Source organism: Scyliorhinus canicula, chromosome 7 (assembly GCF_902713615.1).
Source record: "Scyliorhinus canicula chromosome 7, sScyCan1.1, whole genome shotgun sequence".
In the NCBI taxonomy this organism is placed as follows: domain Eukaryota; kingdom Metazoa; phylum Chordata; class Chondrichthyes; order Carcharhiniformes; family Scyliorhinidae; genus Scyliorhinus; species Scyliorhinus canicula.
In genome coordinates, this window is record NC_052152.1 from 81,106,132 (window position 1) to 81,130,553 (window position 24,422).

General features: G+C 42.5%; 1 protein-coding gene across 10 annotated transcripts in view; it reads right to left on the bottom strand.

The window, feature by feature from the left end:
* Positions 1-24,422, bottom strand: part of dmd (dystrophin) — a 2,667,466-nt gene that overhangs the window by 1,274,780 nt on the left and 1,368,264 nt on the right. For all 10 annotated transcript variants that reach the window (XM_038802261.1, XM_038802266.1, XM_038802267.1 and 7 more), the window contains 4 exons: positions 23,164-23,280; positions 7,832-7,969; positions 3,301-3,453; positions 744-926 (listed from right to left, as the gene is read on the bottom strand). In XM_038802261.1, the coding sequence (XP_038658189.1) occupies positions 744-926; positions 3,301-3,453; positions 7,832-7,969; positions 23,164-23,280 (591 nt within the window). The remainder of the gene's footprint in view (positions 1-743; positions 927-3,300; positions 3,454-7,831; positions 7,970-23,163; positions 23,281-24,422) is intronic.

Genomic DNA, 24,422 nt, shown 5'->3' on the forward strand with positions numbered 1-24,422 from the left:
TTGAACATCACTTACTTCAAATGCACAAACATTGTTAACTCAAATGTCATGTAAACATAACATGTGCTTGCTTCCAGGAAAGTTAAAGAGAACATGTAAAGGTGAATCAGACAGTAAGATGCTCTCCTGTAATTAGAGAGATGCGACATATGTATGACTTGTGTTTTTATTGTGAAATTGGCTCAAGGACACCACAGGGAAAGGAAAATCGAGTAAATCAATAAGTACATCATTTTAAAAACCTGTGAATTATAGGAAGACGTAAATTCTAAGGAAGGCAAGGATTTTCAACACTTTTATATTACCAGCAATTTCTACATTCTGAAAAATAACCATTAATACCACTTCTTCAAAAAAAAGTTGCATGGAATGGACCCTTTACATGACTGGTTCTTAAGTAGGCTACTGAATGCTGCATCAACTCAGTCTTCAAACATGCTGCTCAGATTTTGGATGTTATGAGAGGATGAGGCAAATTAAACATGAAATTATGTATTTTACCTCAGTGTTAATCAAAGACTTGTCAATCATGTACCTAAAATAGTTAGGTTTTGCAATCCCTGAATATATTGGATTTGGAAATTAAATCATTTTGCAAAGATGGAGCATCAGATACAAACAAAGTTGTATTTGCTTTCAAACAAACACAACACGACCATTAAAAAAAAACATTGTCTTTATGCTCGTGTCCATCTTAGCAAACATTGCAAGCAAATGCTTAAAGCTTGCTTTGGGAAACTCACAATTTGTGGATAGTTCAACCTTCGATATTGAACAAATTTGCTCTCAATGTCACTCCAGCGTTTGTTGAGCTGGATCAGCTGTAGCTCCAGTGCCTTAGCTGCTCCTCTCTTTGACAGGCTCTGTGCTTGCCTGTACACTGCATTCAGGTCTCCTCTCTTCTCTTCCAGTTCAGCATCCATCTCCTAATGAGTAAAACCATACGGCCCCAATGCAGTTAGCTAGCTATTGTCTCAAATTGTTTAAGAAAATCTAAACAATGAAACTGAAATAAAACATGTTCAACTTGCTTATTTCAGGTTCTTATTCTTACAGGAGCATACCATAATTTTAGTGTAAAACTGGCTGACAATCCAATGCCTAAAATAGCATGAAACTTTTTTAAAAAGGCTCCCAAACTTTTCCAAGTCACAATTAGCACTGCAGATCATCACCCAAGTGGTCAATCTTCAGGGGCAAACCTAACCTTGGTGCATTTATCTGGGATGTTTTAAACAACCTGAAACAGCATAGGCCAGATTCAGTTTCTGCTTCGGTATTCATGTGATCGGTTTGTTCTTCTTTCAACTAGCTGCATGGCGGTGGTGAATATGGCTATGAAAATAACAAACAACTGCTTATTTTAACCACCTGCTAGAAGTCAGGCATCGGCATATCTGAAGTCCTTCCATAAACTTATGTTAGTTCAAATTTCACGGGTGACGCAGTGACATCATTTGCTGCTGACCTCTAAGAAAGTTTCCCACAAAAATCTAGTGATATCCGTGGTGTGGACTTCCCCTTTTCTGATGGCAGTTTGAATTTGACAATAAGTTAAGGCGATCTCCAGGCACCCAGTATCGGTGATGTCATGAAGCAGGCTTAGTAGCCAATCACATTAAAGTACTCTCACTTACAAAAAACAGAATGTTTCACTCTTAATTTAAATTTTATGGGAAGTTAAACAAGTAATTGGGATAAACATATGGGATTCAGGTAGAAATTGAAATATCATTGAGAAATTTATTTTAAAAACTTTTCAAAGTGTGATTTTTTTTCTTCTATGTCGGATAAATTTGACATTCCATGAAGATAAAATTAGTTTTCCAAGGGCCAATGAAGCTATTCAGTGGTGATCATGTACTTCGTGCGCTGTTAAAAACTCAGTTACACCTCATGCAACAAGGTGTAGTATTTTCTAAAGTGTTTTTACATTAAGACTACTGACATAAAAAACAAGTTTTTATCAGTTCTGTGATCTCAATTTGATTGGAGACTGCAGACATTTCAGAAGTGTAGCCTATGGGAAAGCATATAATCTGTGACAGCTACTTCTGAATTTGTCCATGTGCGGACTCTCGTAGCTGCTGTCAGCTTTCAGGAGCTAATAACAGTGAGCACGAGTTTCGCTCTCCTTACGACAACATTTGGGTCATCAGTTTGTTTCAGTTGAACCAACTTTTGTGATTCTTGATTGGAAACTGCCAGTCCAAATGAAACTATTAAAATACTATAAAAGACATTACCGTCTTAATTTCATAATTACTAATTTAATGAGCGATATCAAAATTAGTCAGAATAATCTTTGTAAAATTTAGAGTCCTGCACCATAATAATCATAGCCTTTTAAGACTTAAGAAGGTTTCCTTAAAGCTGAAATAATGTTTGAATACTGCAGCATAAGCGTGCCACATTTTTCTCTCTCAGTTAACCTACTATTGTAAAATTGTAATAATTTTTCTCATTATAAAAATGGTCTGTTTACTTTCAAATTCGCTGAATGACTGTCAATTGAAATGACAAAGAAAGTAAAGAAGCAAAAGAAAATAATGGATCAAAAGAAAGTGATTCTGCCATGTGTAAATAAATCCACAGGCATGTGGCAATGACAGTGGTGAAATATGCTCTGAGCAAACAAGTGATAGAGAAGTCATACTTATATTCAAACAGTCAGTACAAAGATTGAATAACTGTCTCTAAACCATTATCAGTTTAAAGACAATATCCAGATAATCAGTTTCCAGAAGTAAATAATCAGTTAAACAATTATATTAGTCACCACACATGAGATACGTAATTCTGGTATAGATCTTCATCCTATTAATGTCAGTAGGAAATTTCTATTCCAAGTTCTATGTTGGCTGTAAGATAGAACTAGAGGCTAATTAAACATGCTAAAACTATTTCTATTGGAAAAAAAAATGTTACTAAATCCTAAGGCAAGTTAACTTTCTCCTTCAAATTCTTCACCCCATAGAACTTTTATTAATATCCACACTTAAGAGATTCAGCAATATTACCATGAATTTAAATTAGAAGCAACAGCAAATTCATATACACTGGAGAACAAAAAAAGCATTACAAGATCAATTTAGATCCCTGTATCGCTATCAGTCTGAGATGGGCTGCCATCAAAAATTCAGTAGATAACGATTCAGCATCTGGCTCGAAAAAGTGCACTCAGAAGTTATGAGGCGCACTGGAAAATAATATCCGCATCTTCAATTAGAGCCAACTAATTTTTTCCCAAGGTTATATAGCAAAAATGGAAACACCTGTTTTTTTAAAAAAGAATGTTACCTTCATCTTCTGGTCATCTTTGGGTTCTGGAAGACTGGCTAACCTTTTCTCAATGTCATCCAACCACTGCATAAGGTTGTCGGCCTGCTTCTTGTACTGATACCAATGTGGAGAAATCTCCAGCGCCTTTTTCCTCCTAATAGATCTCAAATCCTGTTTAAAATGTCAATGGTTATTGTTTGATAGCCATCACATAGTAAGAGCACAAAACATCATAAATGCTCATCTATGTCCATACCACTTATTCATGTCCTTTTTCCCTCTCCGTGTTCCATTCTGAATATTTTGTTAAAACTCTAATTGTTATCTGAAAGGCAGTTAATAGTTCATGTAGATGATCCTTCATCAGGCCCATTTTGGCGAAAAATCATCAATCTGAAACAATAAGGAGGATTTTCCCTTGGGTTTCAGGACGCTGATATCAGGACCAAATGGGGATCCTAAGACCAGAATTGCTGGGAATCAGACCAGCAGAACTATTTTCCTGGACTTAACGTTGGGTTCAACAACTTCAGACTATGAACTCCCTGCTCGACCATCACCTAATTTTTATTTCTAGCAATTTATTTTAATTTCTGCCATTGATCTGTTTTTCCCACGCCACTGCCTCCCCTCCCCCACCCCACTGGGCCATCTGTTCCAGTTTGTCCTTTGACACACTGCTTACCTCTGCTCTGCCAGTGACATATTCTGATCTATTAATGTGCCATTGTACATTCCCTGTCTTTTTTCACCTATTGCTGGCCCCCAATCCAGCCTCACTGCTCAACTCAACGCAACCACACCCCCACAACAAAACAGTACAAATCTCATCCTATTTCTAGTTCTCTCTAGCTTTGATAAAGAATCATCCAGACTCAAAACCTTAGCTCCACTCTCTGTCCACAGATGCTGTCAGACTTGCTAAAATAATCCAGCATTTTCTGTTTTTGCTCCTGATTGGCTACCTCTGAACTCACATCCTATTCAGAATGATGGGCAGACTCCTGATGCCGTCAGCCCAATCATAGGTACAGCAGCTCTACAGCCTTGGCAGCGCCACTAAGAAAGGTGAGTGTTGCTGAGGCAGACAGGAGAATGCAAGGGCATCTCAAAGCCATCCCTTAAAGCCATAAAAATATTCTTTTGGAAAGAGGGGGAAGGTAGTAGGCTGCGTGGATAGGAGAGAAACCCCACAGTTGAGACCATTCAGGACATGGAGGCATCCTCTGATGCCCCGATTCCCTTTTTGGGAATGGAGCTTCTGACTCCGATGGCACACCAGCTTGCGGCAAATCAACCTTCCACATTAAGAAGGCTGCCTCCCCACGGAGTGGGGTAGGGTGGGGGCATGCATTCCACTGCAGAAAATCACTGGCCAGGCAGGGAAGTCTCCCCCAGTTGGGGCCTCATTCAAGTTGAGCAGCTGCCTCCCTTCGAGGCACAGACAGCTGGGCAACATTACTGCCCACTCCTGGGCAACCTCCCCCAACAGTGGGAATGTGCAGGGAGCCATCCCAACCCCCACCTCATTGTCCCCCACCCCTCGCTTCCAGGTTGTGTTAATATTTCCTAAGCTGCTGTCTTTGTACTTGCTGGCAGTGTTGTTGCCAATATGATTTTCTCTGTTGAGGTGTTTACTGAAGAAGTAGAAGTCTGCTCTTTCAGTTTGAACTTGAAAGTGACAGAAGGGAAAATCATGGGCAAAGCGCCTGCTATTTTCGGCTATATTCTGCCAAAAGGTAAGGTCCCAACTGGCAGTGCAATCTCAGAAAATAATTCACTCTATGCCAGCCTCAGATTCGGAAAATCAAGCATTTCCACTTCTCCAAACTAATAACAAATCCACTCATACCCCATTTTCTGTGTGTACAATTTTCTTGGGAAGGAAGCTCACAAAAAATGGAAGAAACAAAACTTTGACAAAGATACGAATGACAATCCAATCTCTTCCCCATGATAGGAGGGGAAAGCGTCCTGTTTCAGTGGTGCTAAAGAATTATATGTGGTGAATAAACCTCAACATATGTTTGCACTGAGTGCTGATTTTGGGTGCATTTGAGTGCTATAGTGAGAGTTTGGAGACTGAGGGAGTTAGGTGAGGAGGGAGCAAGGTGCTCCTTCCATTTCATTTCCTCAAAGAGCGAGAAGGGGGCCAGGAGTTTACAGAGAGTGCAGCTGACTGGGAGCAGAGTCGGAGACGGAGTTCCAGTTGGTCCACAGGGCAGCTATATTCTGTAAGGTAAGAGGGGATGGAGGCTAGGGCAGTTGCATGCTCCTCCTTTAGGATGTGGGTCGTGAGGGATACCGCCGGTGTCCCCGCTGACTATACCTGCGGGAAGTGCACCCAACTTCAGCTCCTCAGAGACCATGTTAGGGAACTGGAGCTGGATAAACTTTGGATGATCCGGGATGCAGAGGGGGTTACAGAGAAGAGTTACAGGAGGTAATCACATCCAAGGTACAGGACAAGAGTAGCTGGGTTACAGTCATGGGAAAGGAAAAGAACGGGCAGACAGTGCAAGGATCCCTCCTGGCCATTCACCTTCAAAACAAATATACCTTATTGGATGCTGTTTGGGGGGGGGGGAAATGACCTACTGGGGGAAGGCCCTAGCGGCCAGGTCTCTGGCACTGAGTCTGGCTCTGGGGCTCAGAAGGAAAGTGGGGGGGGGGGGGGGGAATAGAAAAGCAATAGTAATGGGAGATTCAATGGTTAGGGGAATAGATAAGAGATGCTGTGGTCGCGAGCGAGAGTCCCGGAAGGTATGTTGCCTCCCCGGTGCCAGGGATGTCTCAGATCGTGTCTTCAGGATCCTTAAGAGGGAGGGAATGCAGCCAGAAGCCGTGGTGCTGGCCCTGCTGCTGGGCCTCCGATCCCCTTGGGGACTAAGATGTCCCGCTTCACATTGAAATGATGCTGAGGCAGGAGTCTGGTGAATCAGAATGCGAGACAGCCAATAATGGTGAGATTCACGCCTTGGGGGCTCATTTTCAGTACCAAGTGCTATTGGATACGGGCTGTGATCCTGCCAATATGACCTTCAAGTGTTACCCCGCCAAACATGCCCAAAATGACATTTAGACATTTTTCCGTTCAATCACACTCTCCATTTAGCCAGATGCTCAATGGGAAATGGACAAATAAATGTTAATATCTTGCTATTAAATATGTGACTCAGCAGTATTCTGGAGAACATTAAACTGATTCAATGCTGTGTTCAGTGATGGTCATAATTATGGATGGTATCCACAGTCATATATGTGCCCATCGTCTGTCTGTAACTTGCATGAAAGTGTAATGTGCTAGATCTGAGGGGGTAGCATCTTCCCCCCTGCCCCGCAGGAGTTATTTTTGCTTCATTTCTTTACTTTCCCCTTTTATCATTGACTTCTGCTGAGCATTTAGGTCACAGCACTCTGGGAGTTGACTGAGTGGCTACGTGCTTCCAATGTAAAACCACTTGTACTTGTGTAGTCCAGCAGTGCAATCACACATTGTTGCCAGGTAACAAATGTTGAGAAAGAACTGGCCCTCCTACAACCAAGAAAAGCAAATTTGATGTCATCAAGTGCTAGCCTGCAAAAAACTGGAACGATAAAAATAGAAGGCTACGTTAAGCTTGATGGCTACGCCCAATGCCGTCAAGTTTGCAAATGTTTTGAAATCATTGTGCCGCACATGGAACAGTTGACACTACTTCCTGGCTTAACCACAGCCTGTAAGGCACTGGTGTTATATCTTGGAATGGTATATCCAATGGGTTGTGGACAGTAAGTTTTGGTGTAACTCATCTTCTTTATCCAAGTCCATATAAGGGATGGAGTACAATCTCCCATTATGTTCTGTTTTCAGAAGAAAGTTTGGTTAAATCCTGCACAGCTCAAATATCCAAAATGTAAGGACCAAAAGAGAGCACCAGCCACGTTATGTCAAAGTTGAACATTATTGCTCCTCCTGGGAAATTATAATGCTATCAATAAAGTTAAGTATTTTGTTCACCCACTTTGTGTGCTTGAAAATAGACACTCGCTCAAGCAATTTAGAAAGAGGAACAATTGGAAAACTTATGGATATATTACATAACATCCCTGTTTTCGTTCGCACCTTTCTCTCCATTATCCTCTCAGTAAACTTTAATACAGTAATAAACCATACATAATGGACTGTACCTATATATTGTTAACCTAATATCATTGAGCAACACAGTAAAGATTATTTTGGTGATCAAATTGCATATGATATGTATTCTTCATTCATCCAAACTCTAGTCTTGATATTCAGTGTCATCTTCAGGCCTTGTAGAAGAAAAATCATTTGGAGAATATCTCATTTGATATTTTTGACATTAGCAATCATCTTGAAAAGCCATCTGCAGCTAGCCCAACAAGTTATCCAATTCTGGCAGGAACATTCCAAAAGTATATGAATGGAGACAAGCAGAAAGTAAGCACATCAATATACCAAAAGACAAAACCATGTTTAATTCCTAGTTTTCCAAGGAATCCCAATATTGCAGTTGTTGATTTGGGTATTGTGCACTGATCATACCTTGAGAGTATTAAATTTGGCCTGCAGCATTTGTTGTTTCATTCTAATTTCTTCTCGCTTTTTCTCATTTGTGACACTCTGTTGCAAAGTGTCTCCCATCTTCGCCAGTTCATTCATTCTCCTCTCATCATCTTCACTCTGCAGTATTAATGAGAATTGCATGAAACAAACAGGTCACACTTGGAAGCTGCAACATACATACTTTTGCATTGTTAACTTTTCATTTGCTACCTTCCACTTCCAGTTGCAGCACTTGCCCCTGCTGCAAAAGGGTTTGTTGCAGCTACTTAATCAGTCTGCAATACCAGCCCATAAAATCATCAATCATCTCCTTAACAATTTGAACCAGTACTGAGCAACCATTCAAAATGTCCCTTGTGTTAAAAATAAATATGGTTCTCACAAGTAATGGTCAGTTCCAATCTGAAGAACAATTCAAGAAGAATGAAGGCATGGCAGGAACATTTACTATTGTGTAGTGCTGTCATACACAAGTCAGTTGAAACTGTAATACAAGGTAGTGATATTAATAGTAATGACCAAGGTAGAAAATACAGCATCTCTAGTAAATCTATCAAAATAAAATTTATATTTTAATTTCAGGAGAGAATTTTGTGGCAGAGTGAATTAGAACCTGGTCCTTTCACTCAAAGCTATGAATCCAATACGACTGACAGGCTGAATATCTCCCTTTCTGGCAGCTGTAAGTTCCTGTGTGAAATGAGTTTGGACAACCAACATTTAATTCATAAGGGTTACTGAATAAAGTACAAGGGATTAAATTTTTAGGCTTTAACTCAGGTTTTAAATTAAAAAGGTCTCGTTGCACAGAAAAGAGACAAAGCATTTTGTAAAAGTGTGCCATGTGATTAAAAAAGTGGTCGCTTTTGATTTTTCTTGGAAATTTTTAAACTAAAGCCATAAATATTGAGAAGGAGGAGGTGTTAGAAAGGCTAAAATTGATAAGATACCAGGACCAGATGAGATGTATCTAAGGATTCTGGGGGAAATGAGAACGGAAATTGAAGAGGCATGAATGACAAGCTTCCAGTCCTCCTTACACACACAGATGGGGCCAGTGGTCTGGAGAATTGTGAATGTTCAAAAAGGGGTGCAAGGTTAAATCTGGCAACTACAGACCAGTCAGCTTGACTTTGCTGGTAGGGAAACGTCTGGAAACTATAGTTCGGGACAAAATCCATAGTCACTCAGACAAGTAAAGAACAATTAAGGAGAGCTAGAATGGATTCACTCATCTTCAACTAAGGAGTTTTCTAAGGAGGTACCAATGAAGATTGATAAGGACAATGCTGAGGACCTGGTGTATATGGATTTTCAAAAGTCATTTGATACTCTGCCACACAACAGACTTGTGAGCAAAGTTCTAACTCATGAAATAAAAGGATCCCTGGCACTGAGGCAGCAGTGCTAACCACTGTGCCACCATGCTGCCCACATTTGCATGTCGGTGGATTGGGCAGACAAGTGGCAGACGTAGTTCAATGCAGAATGCTGAGGTGATTCATTTTGGCAGGGGAAATGTGGAGAGACAGTACAAAATAAAGGAAGAAACTCCAAAGGAGGTTCAGGAACAGGTATGTTCATTAGCCATTGAAGATGCAGGGCACGTTGAGAGAACATCTAATCAAGCATATAGTATCTTATGCTTTATTAATTGGGACATTGAGTCCAAGAGGAAGAAGAATATGTTGAACTTGTGTAAAACACTAGTTAGGTCTCATCTGGAGTACTGCATCCAATTCTGGGTACCATACTTGAAGAAGAATGCAAAGGCATTGTGGAGAGTACAGAGGAGATTTACAAGAATGATTCCGCATTGGAATCCACATTTATCCGCATTGAACTTCATCTGCCACCTACCTCCCATTCCATCAACTTGTCTATAACCTTTTGAAATTCTATACTGTCCTCTTCACAGTTTGCAATACTCACATGTTTTGTTTCATCTGCAAAACTTTTGGATTTGGATTTGTTTATTGTCACGTGTACCGACGTACAGTGAAAAGTATTTTTCTGTGTGCAGCTCAAACAGATCATTTAGTACATGAAAAGAAAATACGTAATAGGGCAACAATATAAATACATAGACACCAGCATTGGTTGAAGCATACAGGAGTGCAGTATTAATCAGATCAGGCCATAAGCAGGTTGTTTAGGAGTATGGTAACAGCGGGGAAGAAGCTGTTTTTGAATCCATTCGTGCGTGTTCTCAGACATTTGTGTCTCCTGCCCGATGGAAGAAGTTGGAAGAGTGAGTAAGCCGGGTGGGAGTGGTCTTTGATTATGCTGCCCGCTGTCCCAAGGCAGCAGGAGGTGTATGTAGAGTCAGTGGATGGGAGGCAGGTTCGTGTGATGGACTGGGCGGTGTCCACGCCTCTCTGACATTTCTTACGGTCTTGAGCCAAGCAGTTACCATACTAGACTGTGATGCAGCCAAATAGGATGTTTTCTATGGAAGTTCTTTGAAATTGTCTTTTGCACACCAAGATCTAGATCATTAATGTATACCAGGGAAGCAGTTTCCACTACAAACCTTCCCCAGCCTGAAAAATATCCAATGATTGTGACTCTCTGCTCTCTATTTTCACCCAATTTGTACTCACAATGCTATTGCCCCTTTTATTCCATGAGCTATAAATGTTCTCAAAGGTTTGTTGTGTGGCAGTGTATTAAATGCCTTTTTTAAATCTATGTACACCACAATAATATTATCCTCATCAGCTCTTTCTGTTACCTCTTAAAAAAACTACAGCAAGTCAGTTGAATATGATTTTCCCTTTAGAAATCCATGCTGGATCTTCATAATCAACCCACATTTTTCCATGTGAAGACAAATGCTACTCCGAATAATTGTTTCTGGAGCTTGTCCACCACTATGTTAAACTGACTGGCCTCTAATTGCTGGGGCTATTCTTACAATAATATTTGCAATTCTTCAGTTCTCTCACACCTACCCTGAGTAGAGAAGACTGGAATATTATGGCCAACACACCAGCAATTTACATTCTTACTTTCTTTAATGCATTTAATTTGGTCCCGGTGCCTAGCCAACTTTCAGTATTGACAGTTAATTTACACTTCCTCCTCATCAATTTTGAACTCTTCCATGGACATAGTTTCATTGTCTGTTACCATGTCCTGGGCAGCATCTACCTATGTGGTAAAGGCATTTGCAAACTATTCTTTCAATACCTCAGCCAGGCCTCCTGCCTCTATGTATAAATTCCCTTTTAGGTACCTAATCGACTCTACTCTTTCTTTTACCATCTTTTTACTATTTATATTTAAATTTTCAAAGAATTTACAGTGCAGAAGGAGGCCATTCGGCCCATCGAGTCTGCACCGGCTCTTGGAAAGAGCACCCAACCCAAGGTCAACACCTCCACCCTATCCCCATAACCCAGTAACCCCACCCAACACTAAGGGCAATTTTGGACACGAAGGGCAATTTATCATGGCCAATCCACCTAACCTGCACATCTTTGGACTGTGGGAGGAAACCGAAGCACCCGGAGGAAACCCACACACACACGGGGAGAACGTGCAGACTCCGCACAGACAGTGACACAAGCCGGAATCGAACCTGGGACCCTGAAGCTGTGAAGCAATTGTGCTATCCACAATGCTACCGTGCTGCCCATATATGCCCGTGCTGCATTTTTGCCTTCATAGACATTGAAATTCCCTTTTATGTTGATACTCATAATCCCTCTTCGCTTCTCTGTGTTTTTTCATCACCCCTTCTGAACCTTCTGTATTCCTCTTGGTTTTCAATTGTATTTTCTACGTGACACTGAAGAACATTTTTTTTCTTCACCTTAATTTCCATCTCCATTTTCATTCAGAGAACTCTGGATTTGTTTGCACTACCTTTCCCTTTATAGTGAATGTACCTTGACTGTGTCTGAGTCTTCCCATTGTTCAGCTACAGTTCTTCCCACCAAACTTCCATTCTACCTTTTTCCTTCAAGAGAATATACCTTGACATTGCCCACTATACTTTTTTTTTAAGGTAGTCCATTGTTCAGCCACCATATTTTCTGACAACATTTGATTCCAACTAACTTAACTTGTATGATTTCTCATCCCATCGAAATTTACTTTCTCCCAGTTAATTATTGCTGATTCAGATTTTCCTTGTCCTTCTCCATGGCCAACCTAAACCTTTTGCCACAATGGTCACTGTCCTACAGTTGCTCTCCCACTCATGTTTGATCCACTTGGGCCAACTCCCCAGAGCCAAGTCCAAAAGCGCCTGTCCTCTCGTTGGACCAGAAACATATTGCTGCAGAAAATGATCTTAAATACATTTCAGGTACACTCACCCCTCTTGTCCATTTGCACTATTCCTATCCTGATCTATATTTGGATAATTGAACCTCCCCCTCCTTACTCAATAATTCTTGCACCTCCTTACTCAATAATTCTTGCACCTATCTGTAATTTCTTTACGAATGTGTTTATCTACATCCTTTCCATTTGATGGTGTTCTATATAATACACCAATCAATGTAATTGCCTTTTTCATTCCTTACCTCTAACCAGGAGGATTGAATCCTTGAACCTTCAGAAACACCCTTTCTCACCAGTATTGCAATTCCCTATTTAATCAAACTGCAACCCCGTGCCTTTTTTCCTTTCCTGTCTCTCCGAAAACTGTATACCCAAGAATATTTAACATCCAGTCCTGCGCTTCTTTATTATGGCAAAACATTAGAGTTCCATTTGTCCACCTGTGCTTGTCGATCATGAATCTTATTGAGCACACTCCATGCATTCACATACATGCACATTAACTCTGATTTAGGCTGTTTTACTTTTTCCCTTTTCTCTGACCCCATCTTTTTTTTAAATAAATTTAGAGTATCCAATTCATATTTTTTTTCTACTTAACGGGCAATTTAGCGTGGCCAATCCACCTAGCCTGCACATCTTTTCGGTTGTGGGGGCTAAAGCCATGCAAACACTGGGAGAAGGTGCAAACTCCACAGACAGTGACCCAGAGCTAGGATCAAACCTGGGACCTCGGGGCCGTTGAGGCAACAGGGCTAACGCACTGCGCCACTGTGCTGCCCTAAGTCTGACCCCATCTAATGACTTATTCGTTTTTAAAAATGGTTTAGAGTACCCAATTGTTTTTTTTTCCAATTAAGGGCAATTTAGCGCATCCAACCCACCTACCGCGCACATCTTTGGATTGTGGGGCTGAGGCCCATGCAGACACGGGAAAGGAATGTGAAAACTCCACACGGACAGTGACCTGGGGCCAGGATCGAGTCAGAGTCCTCGGCGCCATGAGACAGCTGTGCTAACCACTGCACCACCCCTACTATTGTCTATTCTAATTCCACAAAACTCTCCAAGTATTCTATTTACTTTGATACTACTCTCTGATGTATCCTTCTTAGAAGCTAATATTTCACACTACCAGCTTTTCTTCTCTCCACTCTGAATTTCCCTTCAGGTTTCCATCTCCCTGCCAATCTAGCTTAAACCCCTCTCAAGAGCACTAGCAAACCTCCTCATGAGGAAATTAATCTCAATCCTGCAAAGATGTAACCTCTCCTTCTGGTACAGGTCCCACCTGTCCAAGAACTAGTCCCAAGTCTAAAGCCAGCCCTCTTACTCTATTTCTCCAGCCTCATGTTGAACTGTTCAACCTTCCTATTCTTATGCCCACTAGCAAGTGGCATTGGAATAATTCTGAGAATTCTTTTTGAGCTACTGCTTTTTAATTCCTTTCTTAATTTCCTAAAATCTGCTTTCAGGACCTCATCCCTTTTCCTACCTATGCCATTGGTCTGAATGTGGACCACAACCTCTGGCTGTTCACCCTGCCCCAAAATAAAGTTCTACAACTGCTCTGTGACATCCTGGAGCCTGGCACCAGGGAGGCAATGTGCCATCCTGGAGCTAAGCCTACAGCTGCAGAAATGCCTGACCGCTCTCCTATCTATAGAAGCCCCTATCAGTTTAGCAAATCTATTGAACTTCTTCGCCTCCTGTGCAGCTGAGCCACAGATGGTGCCATGAACTTGACTCTTGTTACAGTCTTCTGAGAAACCATCTCACTCACCAATGGCCAAAATGCAAAAGTGACGAGAAAGCAACATAGCCTCAGGGGATTCCTGCACTGCCTGCTTGTTTCTCTTCGTAGTCTGACAGTCACCTAATGCCTTTCTACTTGTGTACTTAACTGTCACTGACCACCTCTCCAAACATGCTATCAATGTATTCCTCAGCCTTGCGGATGCACCACAGCGGCTCCAGGAGCCACCGCTCGAGTTCCACAGCCCGGAGCATAAGTTTCTACAGATATATTTGAAAATTTAGCTATCAGTGCAAAAGATAAGGCTGAAGCACTTGCAACCAAATTCAGCCTTATGGTGCCTGGTGGAAGATCCATCTTGGCTTCCTCCTCAGGTCTCTCAGTATTACAGATGTCAGTCTTCAGGCAATTCAATTCATTCCAGATGACATCAAGAAACGACTGAAGGCATTGGATGCTGCAAACACAGGAGGCCTTAAAAATATTCCAGCAAATGTATTGAAGTCCTGAGCTCCAGAACTAGCTGTTCCCCAAGCCAAGCTATTACAGTGCAGCTACAATACGGAAAATTGCCAAGGTATGTTCTGTGTGTAAAAATCAGAGCAAACCATCCTGGGAAATTACCACCCTGTCAGTCTACTCTCAATCAGCAACATGATCGAAGGTGATGTTGACAGTGCTATCCAGTGGGACTTACTCATCAATAACCTACTCATGGACGCTCAGTCTGGGTGTTGCCAGTGCCACTCAGCTCCTGCCCTCATGACAGCCTTGATCAAAACATGGAGCTAAATAACACTTGTCATCAAGGCAGCATTTGATTGAGAGTGGCATCAAGGAGCCCTAGCAAAACTGGAGTCAATAGGAATCAGTGGGAAACTCTCCCCTGGTTGGAGACATACTTGGCACAAAGGAAGATGGCTGTGGTTGCTGGAGGTCAATCATCTCAGACCTAGAGCACCATTGCAGGAGTTTCTCAGGTTAGTGTTCTCGGGCCTTCCATCTTCAGCTGCTTCATCAATGAATTTCCGGCATTATAAGGCCAGAAGTCGGGATGCTCACTGATGATTGCCCAATGTTCAGACCATTCATGACTCTTCAAATATTGAAGCAGTCTGTGCTCATAAGCAGCAAGACTTGGATAATATTCTGGCTTGGGCTGATGACATTCGTGCCTCACAAGTACCAGCCAATGACCACCTCCAACAAGAAAAAAATCTAATCATCTTCCCTTCACATTCAATAACATTACCATTAATGAACCCCCACTTTCAACATCCTGGGGTTACCATAAATCAGAAACTGAATTCGGACTGCTATATAATTGCACTGGCTACTAGATCAAGTCAGAGACTGGGAATTCTGCAGAGAGTAATTCATCTCCAGACTTCCCATAGTCTGTCGACCATCTACAGGACACAAGTAGGGGTAGAACAGAATACCATCCACTTGCCTGGATTAGTGTAGCTCCAATAATGCTTCAGAAACATGACACTGGACAAGGCAAAGCATCCCACTTGATTGGCACCCACTCCATCACCTTCAAGATTCACTCACTCTACCACTGATGCCTTGTGGCAGCCGTGTGTACCATCTGCAAGATGCATTGCAGAATCTCACGAAGGCTCCTTCGGCAGCGCCTTCCAAACCTTCCATATCTAATGCCGAGAAGGACAAGGGCAGCAGATACATGGGCACATCACCATGTGCAAGTTCCCCTCCAAGCCACATGCCATCTTAACTTGGAACTATATCACCATTCCTTCACTGTTGCTGAGACAAGAGCCTGGAGCTCCCTTGCCAACAGCACTATGGGTGTACTATACCAAATGGGCTGCATTGGTTTAACAAGGTGGCTCACCAACACCTTCTCAAAGGAAATTAGGGCTGAGCAATAATTGCTGGCATAACCAGCGATGCCCACATCCTGTGAATGACTAAATAAGAGTTTTCAATTCTGAACATGGGAAAACAATGACTTACAATAATAGTTTTTAATGAAATGTTTAAAACGCATTCTACACAGGTTAACGTAAATTATGTTGTTTGTTCTGTGTGAGCTGAATAAGCATTGTAATTGAACGAAACAGCCACATTAATTAAATATTGCATTTTTTTTGCAGTCTACAATTACCCGAAGGTTTTGGGCCTCATCACAGTTGGCAAAAGATGCTGTTGACCAGTTTCTACTTAGCTATGACAAATAGTTATTCACCATTCAAGACCTTTTCCTTTTGCAGAGATCATCAACATTTTTCTGGATCTTACTCTCTTATTTCCTAATTATATATTTGCTCATGAATTAAATGTTAAATTTTTTCAAATGTATAGATTTTGCCACATTTGTGAACTCACGATGGGGATCATTTGAATAATTCTTCTGGAATTTTTTCTTTTGCGTCCTTTCTAATTGTATTGTTCTCTTTTTCTTTGTGTTTTTATCTAGTTCCTTTACCACTTTTCTTACTTATTTCCACAATAGTAAGGGTAATAGCAAGGAACGATCCCTCAAGCTTGTTTAGCACCCAGTTAGATTTTAGCTCACCCGCATCTTAACTCAATTGATCCACCTTGGTTCCATAACCCGAATACTCTTGCCAAACTCAGCTTTTAAATTTTCTATTGACATAACTTCAACACCTTTTCGGGGGGAAGAATTCTAAATTTCCACTAATTGAAAAATTGCTGACATAACCTCTGAAATGAAATGAAAATGAAATGAAAATCGCTTATTGTCACGAGTAGGCTTCAATTAAGTTACTGTGAAAAGCCCCTAGTTGCCACATTCCAGTGCCTGTCCAGGGAGGCTGGTACAGGAATCGAACCGAGCTGCTGGCCTGCTTGCTCTGCTTTAAAAGCCAGCGATTTAGCCCAGTGAGCTAAACCAGCCCCTGAATGGTCCAGCTTTAATTTTAAGCAATAAAAATCTGGATTCCAACACCAGAAAGAATACTCTTTCTCAATCCCATCAAAATCTTAAACACCTTGATTAGATCATCCCTTAATCTTTTGTACACAAAGAAATACAAGCCTCATCAGTGTGATTTACCCTCAGATTTTAATCCTGATATTATTCAAGTTATATTCTAGAAAAACTGTTCTCCCCCGTGTACCTTGACAAGTTGTGGATTGAGTTAAAGAATGAGACTTTAGTTGATAGAAAAATACTATCCAGCTTGTTATCTCGGTATAGGTATATAATTTGACACTATTTCCAACATCGTATTTTAATAGTTGTTCCACAGTTGCACCTGATAAAGTCAATAGGTAAGAGGTCATTGCTTTTCATATGTGTGTGTTATATGAACTGCAATTTGATAAATCAGAGAAAAATATAAAAGACAGCAAGCACTTAAAAGTGTGGATTAATAAATAGAATGCAACATTTGTCATTATGAATTTCTCTCAGGATTTGATGGCTTTAACGTGAGAAGTCATCTTGGAGGTGATGGTCTTTTGTTCAGAAACATTTATTTACATGTTAACTATTTACAAAGGCTAAATAAGATTAAGACGTAGCTGGAGTTACTCTCGAAGATGCTTCACAGTGATCTCCTCTCGGTGGGTGAAATCACTGTGACATGGTTCCTTATGCACATGCTCAGTGGCTATCATTAGAGTTAATATTTTACATAAGAAGATACTTCCAGTGACGAAAATCCGCTGAGCAGTCACACGTCAGGTGACTTTGAAAACTCAGCAATTCATTCCCTAAACCTTAGTAAGGGGAAGAAAGAAAGAGAGGAAAAAATGCCGGAAAGAGGCAATCTTGGGGCCAAACAGAGACCAGGAGTGGAAGGGACCAGGAACGGAAACAATCGGATGAGCCGACCAGCGGACGAGGTGGTGGAGTGCAAGTATCGCGGGAGCGAGAAGTGCAGAACATCCACAAACCTCTCCCGCACCAGGGTGGGGGGTGGGGGGTGCTGGTCGGTGTCCTTCTCTGAGGCACTGAGAGAGCACCAGCTGGAGATAAAAGCAGACATTCAGGCCGCAGTGAAGGAGGCGGTGGCCGAAACTCTGGCACAAATACAGCTCGCCCTGAACAGAGCAGAAAAGAGAGAGATGGAAGCCCAAGAGGCAACAATCAAGAAGGACTTGGAGGAAGTCGCAACTGACCAGAGTGATTGGATTATGTCACTGGAGAAATAGGTGGCGAAGTTGGTCACGACGCAGGGCAGCATGAAGGGTAAGGTCGATGGCCAGGAGAACCATTTATGGATGCAAAACCTGCGGATTGTGGGCCTACCAGAGGGAATGGATGGCAGGGACCCCACCAACTACATGGCCCAGATGCTAGGGAACCTGGTGGGAAGGGAGACTTTCACCAACCCACCAGAAATAGACAGGGCACACCGGTCGCTACGTCCGAAACCCAAAGCCAGGGAACAACCAAGGGCAGTAATAACCAAACTGCACCAATACCAGGACCAAGAAAGAATCCTGCGCTGGGCCAGGCAGTCCAAGAACTGCAGCTGGTAAGGAAACAAAATAAGAATATACTAGGACATTGGGGCTGATCTGGCCAAGCAGCGGGTAGAATTTCACAGGGCGAAGGCTTCACTGTACAAGAACAGCATACACTTTGGTATGCTGTACCCAGCAAAGCTCTGGGTCACATACCAAGGCAAGGAACACTTCTTTACAGCACCTGCCAAGGCAGACAAATTCATCGTGGAGTGCGGATTGGAGCAGCAACAACAGGGGAAGCAATAAAGGACCCATGGTAAGGAATGACAGTACAGCAACGAGCCAATGCGGAGGGGGGGGGGGGGGGGGGGGGGGGGGGGGTTTGGGAGGCACCAGAGTACAGAGGTCTACCCACGTGGCGGACACACAGTTGGCAGCCATGTTGGGTGCCTCCTAGACAAAGGGAAACCCCGGAGCACAGGGACCTGACTGTCTGGGGAGAGCAGTGACAGTGGCTATCTTGGATGGCCTCCTAACAAAGAGTAACCCCGGACTGCAGGGGTACATCCACCAGGTAACTATGGATAATCCCACAGGAGCGGGGGGACAAAACCCCACACCAGGATAGTTACCTGGAAAGTTAAGGGACTTAACGGGCCAGTGAAAAGATCCAGAGGCCTTCACCCACCCAAGAAACATGATAACCGGGGCTGGTTTAGCTCACCAGGCTAAATCGCTGGCTTTTAAAGCAGACCAAGCAGGCCAGCAGCACGGTTCGATTCCCGTACCAGCCTCCCCGGACAGGCGCCGGAATGTGGCGACTAGGGGCTTTTCACAGTAACTTCATTGAAGCCTACTCGTGACAATAAGCGATTTTCATTTCATTTCATAACCGACATAGTCTTCCTTCAAGAGACACACCTGAGAGAGCAGGACAGACTGGGGGTAAGGAAGGGCTGGATGGGACAGACTTATCATTCCTCTAACGGAATGAGGCCGGGTTTGGGGGGGGGGGGGGGGGGCTATTCTGATCAATAAGAGGATGATGTTTAAGGCGATGAAGACGGTTATGGACCCAGGGGGAAGGTCATGGTCAGCGGGGCCCTAGACGGGGCACTGGTAGTACTGGTTAACGTGTATCCTCCCAACTGGGACGACACAAAATGTATTTAAAAGACCATGGTGGAAATCCCCGACATGGCGACGCACCGAATGATTATGGTGGGGGGGGGGGGGGGGGGCCTTTAACTGTGTACAGGCCCCAAGGAGAGACAGGTCAAACCCCAAAACAGGGTAGACCTCAAACTTGGTGAAGGAACTTGGTCGCTTTGTGGAGCACATGGAGGCGGTGGACCCGTGGAGGTTCACGCACCCAGGGGAGAGAGAGTTATCCTTCTTCTCCCAGGACACAGTGTATACTCCAGGATCAACTTCTTTGTTGTGGGGAAATCGGTGTTTCCAGGGCTGGTCAAAGCGGAATACTCCGCAATCATAATCTCCGACCGCGCTCCACATTACATGGATGCGAGGATGGAGTCAGGCAGTGCCCAACACCACATATGGAGGTTGGACACTGCCCTACTAGCTGACAAGGTTTTCAGCAAGAGAGCTTCACAGGCCATAGCTGAATATACAAAAAACAATCAAAATGGGGAGGTCTCATATGGAAGGAGACAAGGAGGTTCGCGACCACTGCGACGGACACTACGAGGCAATGCAGACATTCTATGGCGAGGGAACTGTAGCAACATGTACGAACGACCGATAGAGAGGGCCGACACTGAACTGAGTGCGACGAGGAGGAAATGGGAGGAAGACTTGGGGTTCGAAATAGGGTGGGGATTCTGGATCAAAGCACTACATAGGGTCAACTCCACCTCCACGTGCGCAAGACTCAACCTAACGCAACTAAAAGTGGTAAAGTGGTACATAGAGCCCACTAAACAAGAACCCGAATGAGCAGTTTCTTCCCGGAGATGGAGGACAGATGTGAACGGTGCCAAGGAGGCCCGGCCAACCACGCCCACATGTTCTGATCTTGCTCCAGACTTGCAGGGTACTGGACAGCCTTCTTCAAGGCAATGTCCAAAGTGGTGAGGTTGAGAGTGGAGTGGAACAGAGCCCGAAAGTGGCGGTTTTCGGAGCATCAGATCAGCCAGATTTCTTCATAGGGAGGAGGGCGGATGCCCTGGCCTTTGCCTCCCTGATTGGCCACCATAGAATCCTGCTCAGCTGGTAGTCAGCAGCGCTACCTAAAGCTGCAGACTGACTGTCCGACCTGTCGGAATTTCTACAAATGGAGAAAATCAAATTCTCCATCCGAGGGTCGGAAGATGGCTTCCTCAAAACACGGGAGCCATTCACCCGACTGTTCTGGGGCATGTTTGTGACCAACAAGCAAACAAGTAGCCAAGAGCCAGGGGAAAGTAGCCAGACATGGTAGAAGAGAAGAAAAGGAGGGAGGGCGGGGGGTGGCGCAGGGCGGGGGGGGGGGGGGGGGGGGGGGGGGGAGAGAGAACGAGGGAAGGAGAACAACAGACGGGAGCTACAAGGGAGGAAAGAGGAGGTAGCAGAAACTGGGCGGATAGCACAGGAAAGAACAATGACTACAATAAGCACAGCAAGGCGAAAGAGAGAAAGAAAGAACAGAAAAAAGGAACGACAGATGGCCGAAGCTGAGGCAAATGGACAAAAATAAAAAGAATACAATCAAGAGATGCAAGTGACCTCTGGGGCACCACCCAGGTGCCCCTTCCATGTGGTTTGGTTTTGCTTGATTTGTATTTAAAAAACGAGAAGGGGGGGGAAGATCGCCCCTTTTTCTGCTATCTGTTATGATTTTTTATTTACGTTCTCTGTTATTTTTGTTTTTCTGTGTGTTCATTTGTAAGTATATCATGTATAAAACCCAGTAAAAATATTTTTTAAAAAATTTACATAAGAAACTTCACTTCTGATAAAGATAAATTGAACAGATATTTGCAGTTTTAGGAGAAATAATGTCCATCTGTAAGAAATGAAAGTTTTTTTCCCAAAAATGTACTTTAAAAATAAAATTTGTTTTGAAAATTATGGAGCACAATTAATTCCATCAATTCCTCTGAACTGTTCTTGCTCCACTCATCTTTGCAGGAAAGGACTGACTTGTTAGACATAATGATCTTATCCAGTTCCTAAAAAATTGCTATGTTCTTATATTGAAACATATGTCAGTGACAAATGTTTATTGGTGAAGCATAATTTACTATTTTAAAGTCCACTAACAAAAGAATAATTACAGGAAAGACAAGATTTTCATTGAGAACTGCTTTAGTAAAGAGTGTAACAATTGTCTCCCCAATCAATATGGCAACCAGATGAGAATTCAGTACCTGAATTCAGTGCCTGCTCCCTTGCTGAGTGAGATTATCACTGAACTTCTACAGCAATGTTTCAAACCTATCTGCATAAATCCTTAATTGCAATTGTCTATCAATCTCAGGCTTACATATGCTTCATGATTGAGCAGCCATAGACCTGTACTGTGGAGAATTTCAAAGATAAACATTTTTCTGTGAAGAAATTTCTTCCCCATTTCTCCGCTGCATTACTATAATGACGACTCTTATTCAAATGCTCTCCCACACACACTTAGTCCACCTCATTCCCCAGCACCAGATCCGGCAATGCTTCCTTCCCAGTCAGACCGAGAATACACTGTTTAGGAAGTTCTCCTGAGCACATTTCAGAAATACCTTACTCTCCTTTCTCTTGAATCTTATTTTGAAATAAATTTAGAGTATCCAATTATTTTTTTTCCAAATCAAGGGGCGATTTAGTGTGGCCAATCCACCTAACCTTCACATCCTTGGGTTGTGGGGGTCAAACCCACGCAGACACGGGGAGAATGTGCAAACTCTACCCAGACGGTGATCCGGGGCCGGGATCGAACTTAGTTCCTCAACGCCATATGCAGCAGTACTAACCACTGCGCCACCATGCCGCCAGTATTCCAACGTAATCTCAATTGACATGTGGGTATTTCAAGTCCCAAATATCACCATTCTATACTTCTTGCATATCTCTGTGACTTCCTTGCAGATTTTCCCCTCTATCTCTCTCACTAAATATAAGAGTTGCCACAGTCCAAGAGAACCACAGGCTGCTCTTCCCTTTGAGTGCTGACTGCTGGTGATTCAACCTGAGGGTCACCACACCTCAGGCGAGGGGCTAGGTTGATAAGGCAGGGCTTCATGAATAACTTCAGCCGGTACAGGAATTGAAATTGCGTTGTTGGCATCGCACCACATCGTGAAACAGCTGTCCAGCCAAGTGAGTTAACTGGGCCGCTACAATATACTCAGTATGTGATCTCAGATATAAACAATGTATGTAATCTAACCAGCCTACTCAACTGAAGGTGTTACATGTTGTTTACTGTTGCTTAAAAACTGAAGTGTGTTTAAGAACTTCATATATACAATATCACATGCTAGAATGTTCGTACAGCGAAGAGCTCTTTTGAATTCCAGCTCGAAATTTCTGAAGTTTGAACTCGGAATGAAAGGAGTCAATGTGGAGAAATGAGTGGTGCAAACGGGATTTTCTGGAAATGACTGGTGAAATGATTGGTGCAAACAGGATCCAATCATTCTCCTTATTCTAACAGCATGGAAACAGCATTTTGTAAATAATGACATCCAGGAACAGAATATCAATTCAGGACCAGCTACCATTTTTCACTATTACTTTCATTATACTTGCCAATTGAGACTGCTGTAATCAATCATATGGTGTCCATGTGGAAGGTCAGTCATGAACTCAATATTTTATTCCATAGTTATTTCTATTTTGTAACTTTTCGTCAACTAACCATCTCTTTCTCAAAATCCCCTTCCTTCAGGTTCTCTCCTTGTTGTATTTCTGCTTCCAGTTCATTCAGCATTTTCTGGATATGTGTATCAAACTGTTCCATCTCCTTCGGAAACATCTAGGGGATAAGAAAATGCAATGATTAATTTTCATATGCAAGCACACCTGCCTCCAAATGGTCGCTTTTGCAGTTAGAACTGCAGATGACCTACAAACTTTATTGATAATATATAGAACATTTCAAACCATTAATTCCTTCACAGATGTTCATGTCTGCATTTGACTCACGCTTAGACTAGCAGTCAGTGCTTACAACTTCTAAGAGAAACATGTCTCCTCCCCTTCTATTTAATCAAAAATCAAAGTGTGAATGATTCAATCAATCATGCAATATTGCAAAAAAGAGTAACAAAGCCAAGAAACAAAGACAGGCAGAAACATTTATTTGGCTTCAGAGAACACCTTTATGACTTGGAACCAAAATTAAAATGTTCACACGAAAAGCTATTATTACCCATCTGAATGAAGAGAATGCTTCTCTTCATTCTTCCAATAATACACACCTATGTAAAATGCAAGTATATCATTCAGTGAAATATGTTCTGGGGAATTCACATGCAGAGCACACACATGAAAATGTCAAATGCCATTCTCAATAGATGGTGGTCCATGTGGGATACAGATAAAGTCAGTTCCAAATGTAAAACTCGCAACAATAATACGTTAATAACATCAAATGGAGGATATTTTCAGATTGGGTGCAATTATGTACCCACAGCAAGTTACCAATTAAAATACCTCAATGTGCTGGCAAAAGATTTAGATAATTGATGGAAGGAGCAGCACCTAAGCCGAGTTAGCCCTTTGAATCTTCTCCGCGATGCAATAAGACCATCGCTCAACCCCACCTCTATGCATTATTCCCACGTCCCTTGAGGCACGTGGTTTCCAAAAATCCATCAATCTCTCTCTCTTCAATACACGCAACAGCTGAGCTTCCACAGCTGTCAGGAACAATGAATTCCGAATACTCACAACCCTTTGAGTGACAAAATTGCTCATCTGTCTCAAATGCCTGACTCCCTATTGGGAAATTATGACCGCTTGTTCATGATTCCCTAGTTCAGAAAGCCATCCCCTATCAAGCCCTTTTAGAATTTTACATGTTTCAATGAGATCACCTCACTTTCTTCTAAATTCTAGTGAATTTAGGCCTAGTCTGCTCAATCTCAGGAGAATCCTCCCTTCAGCTGAAACAGA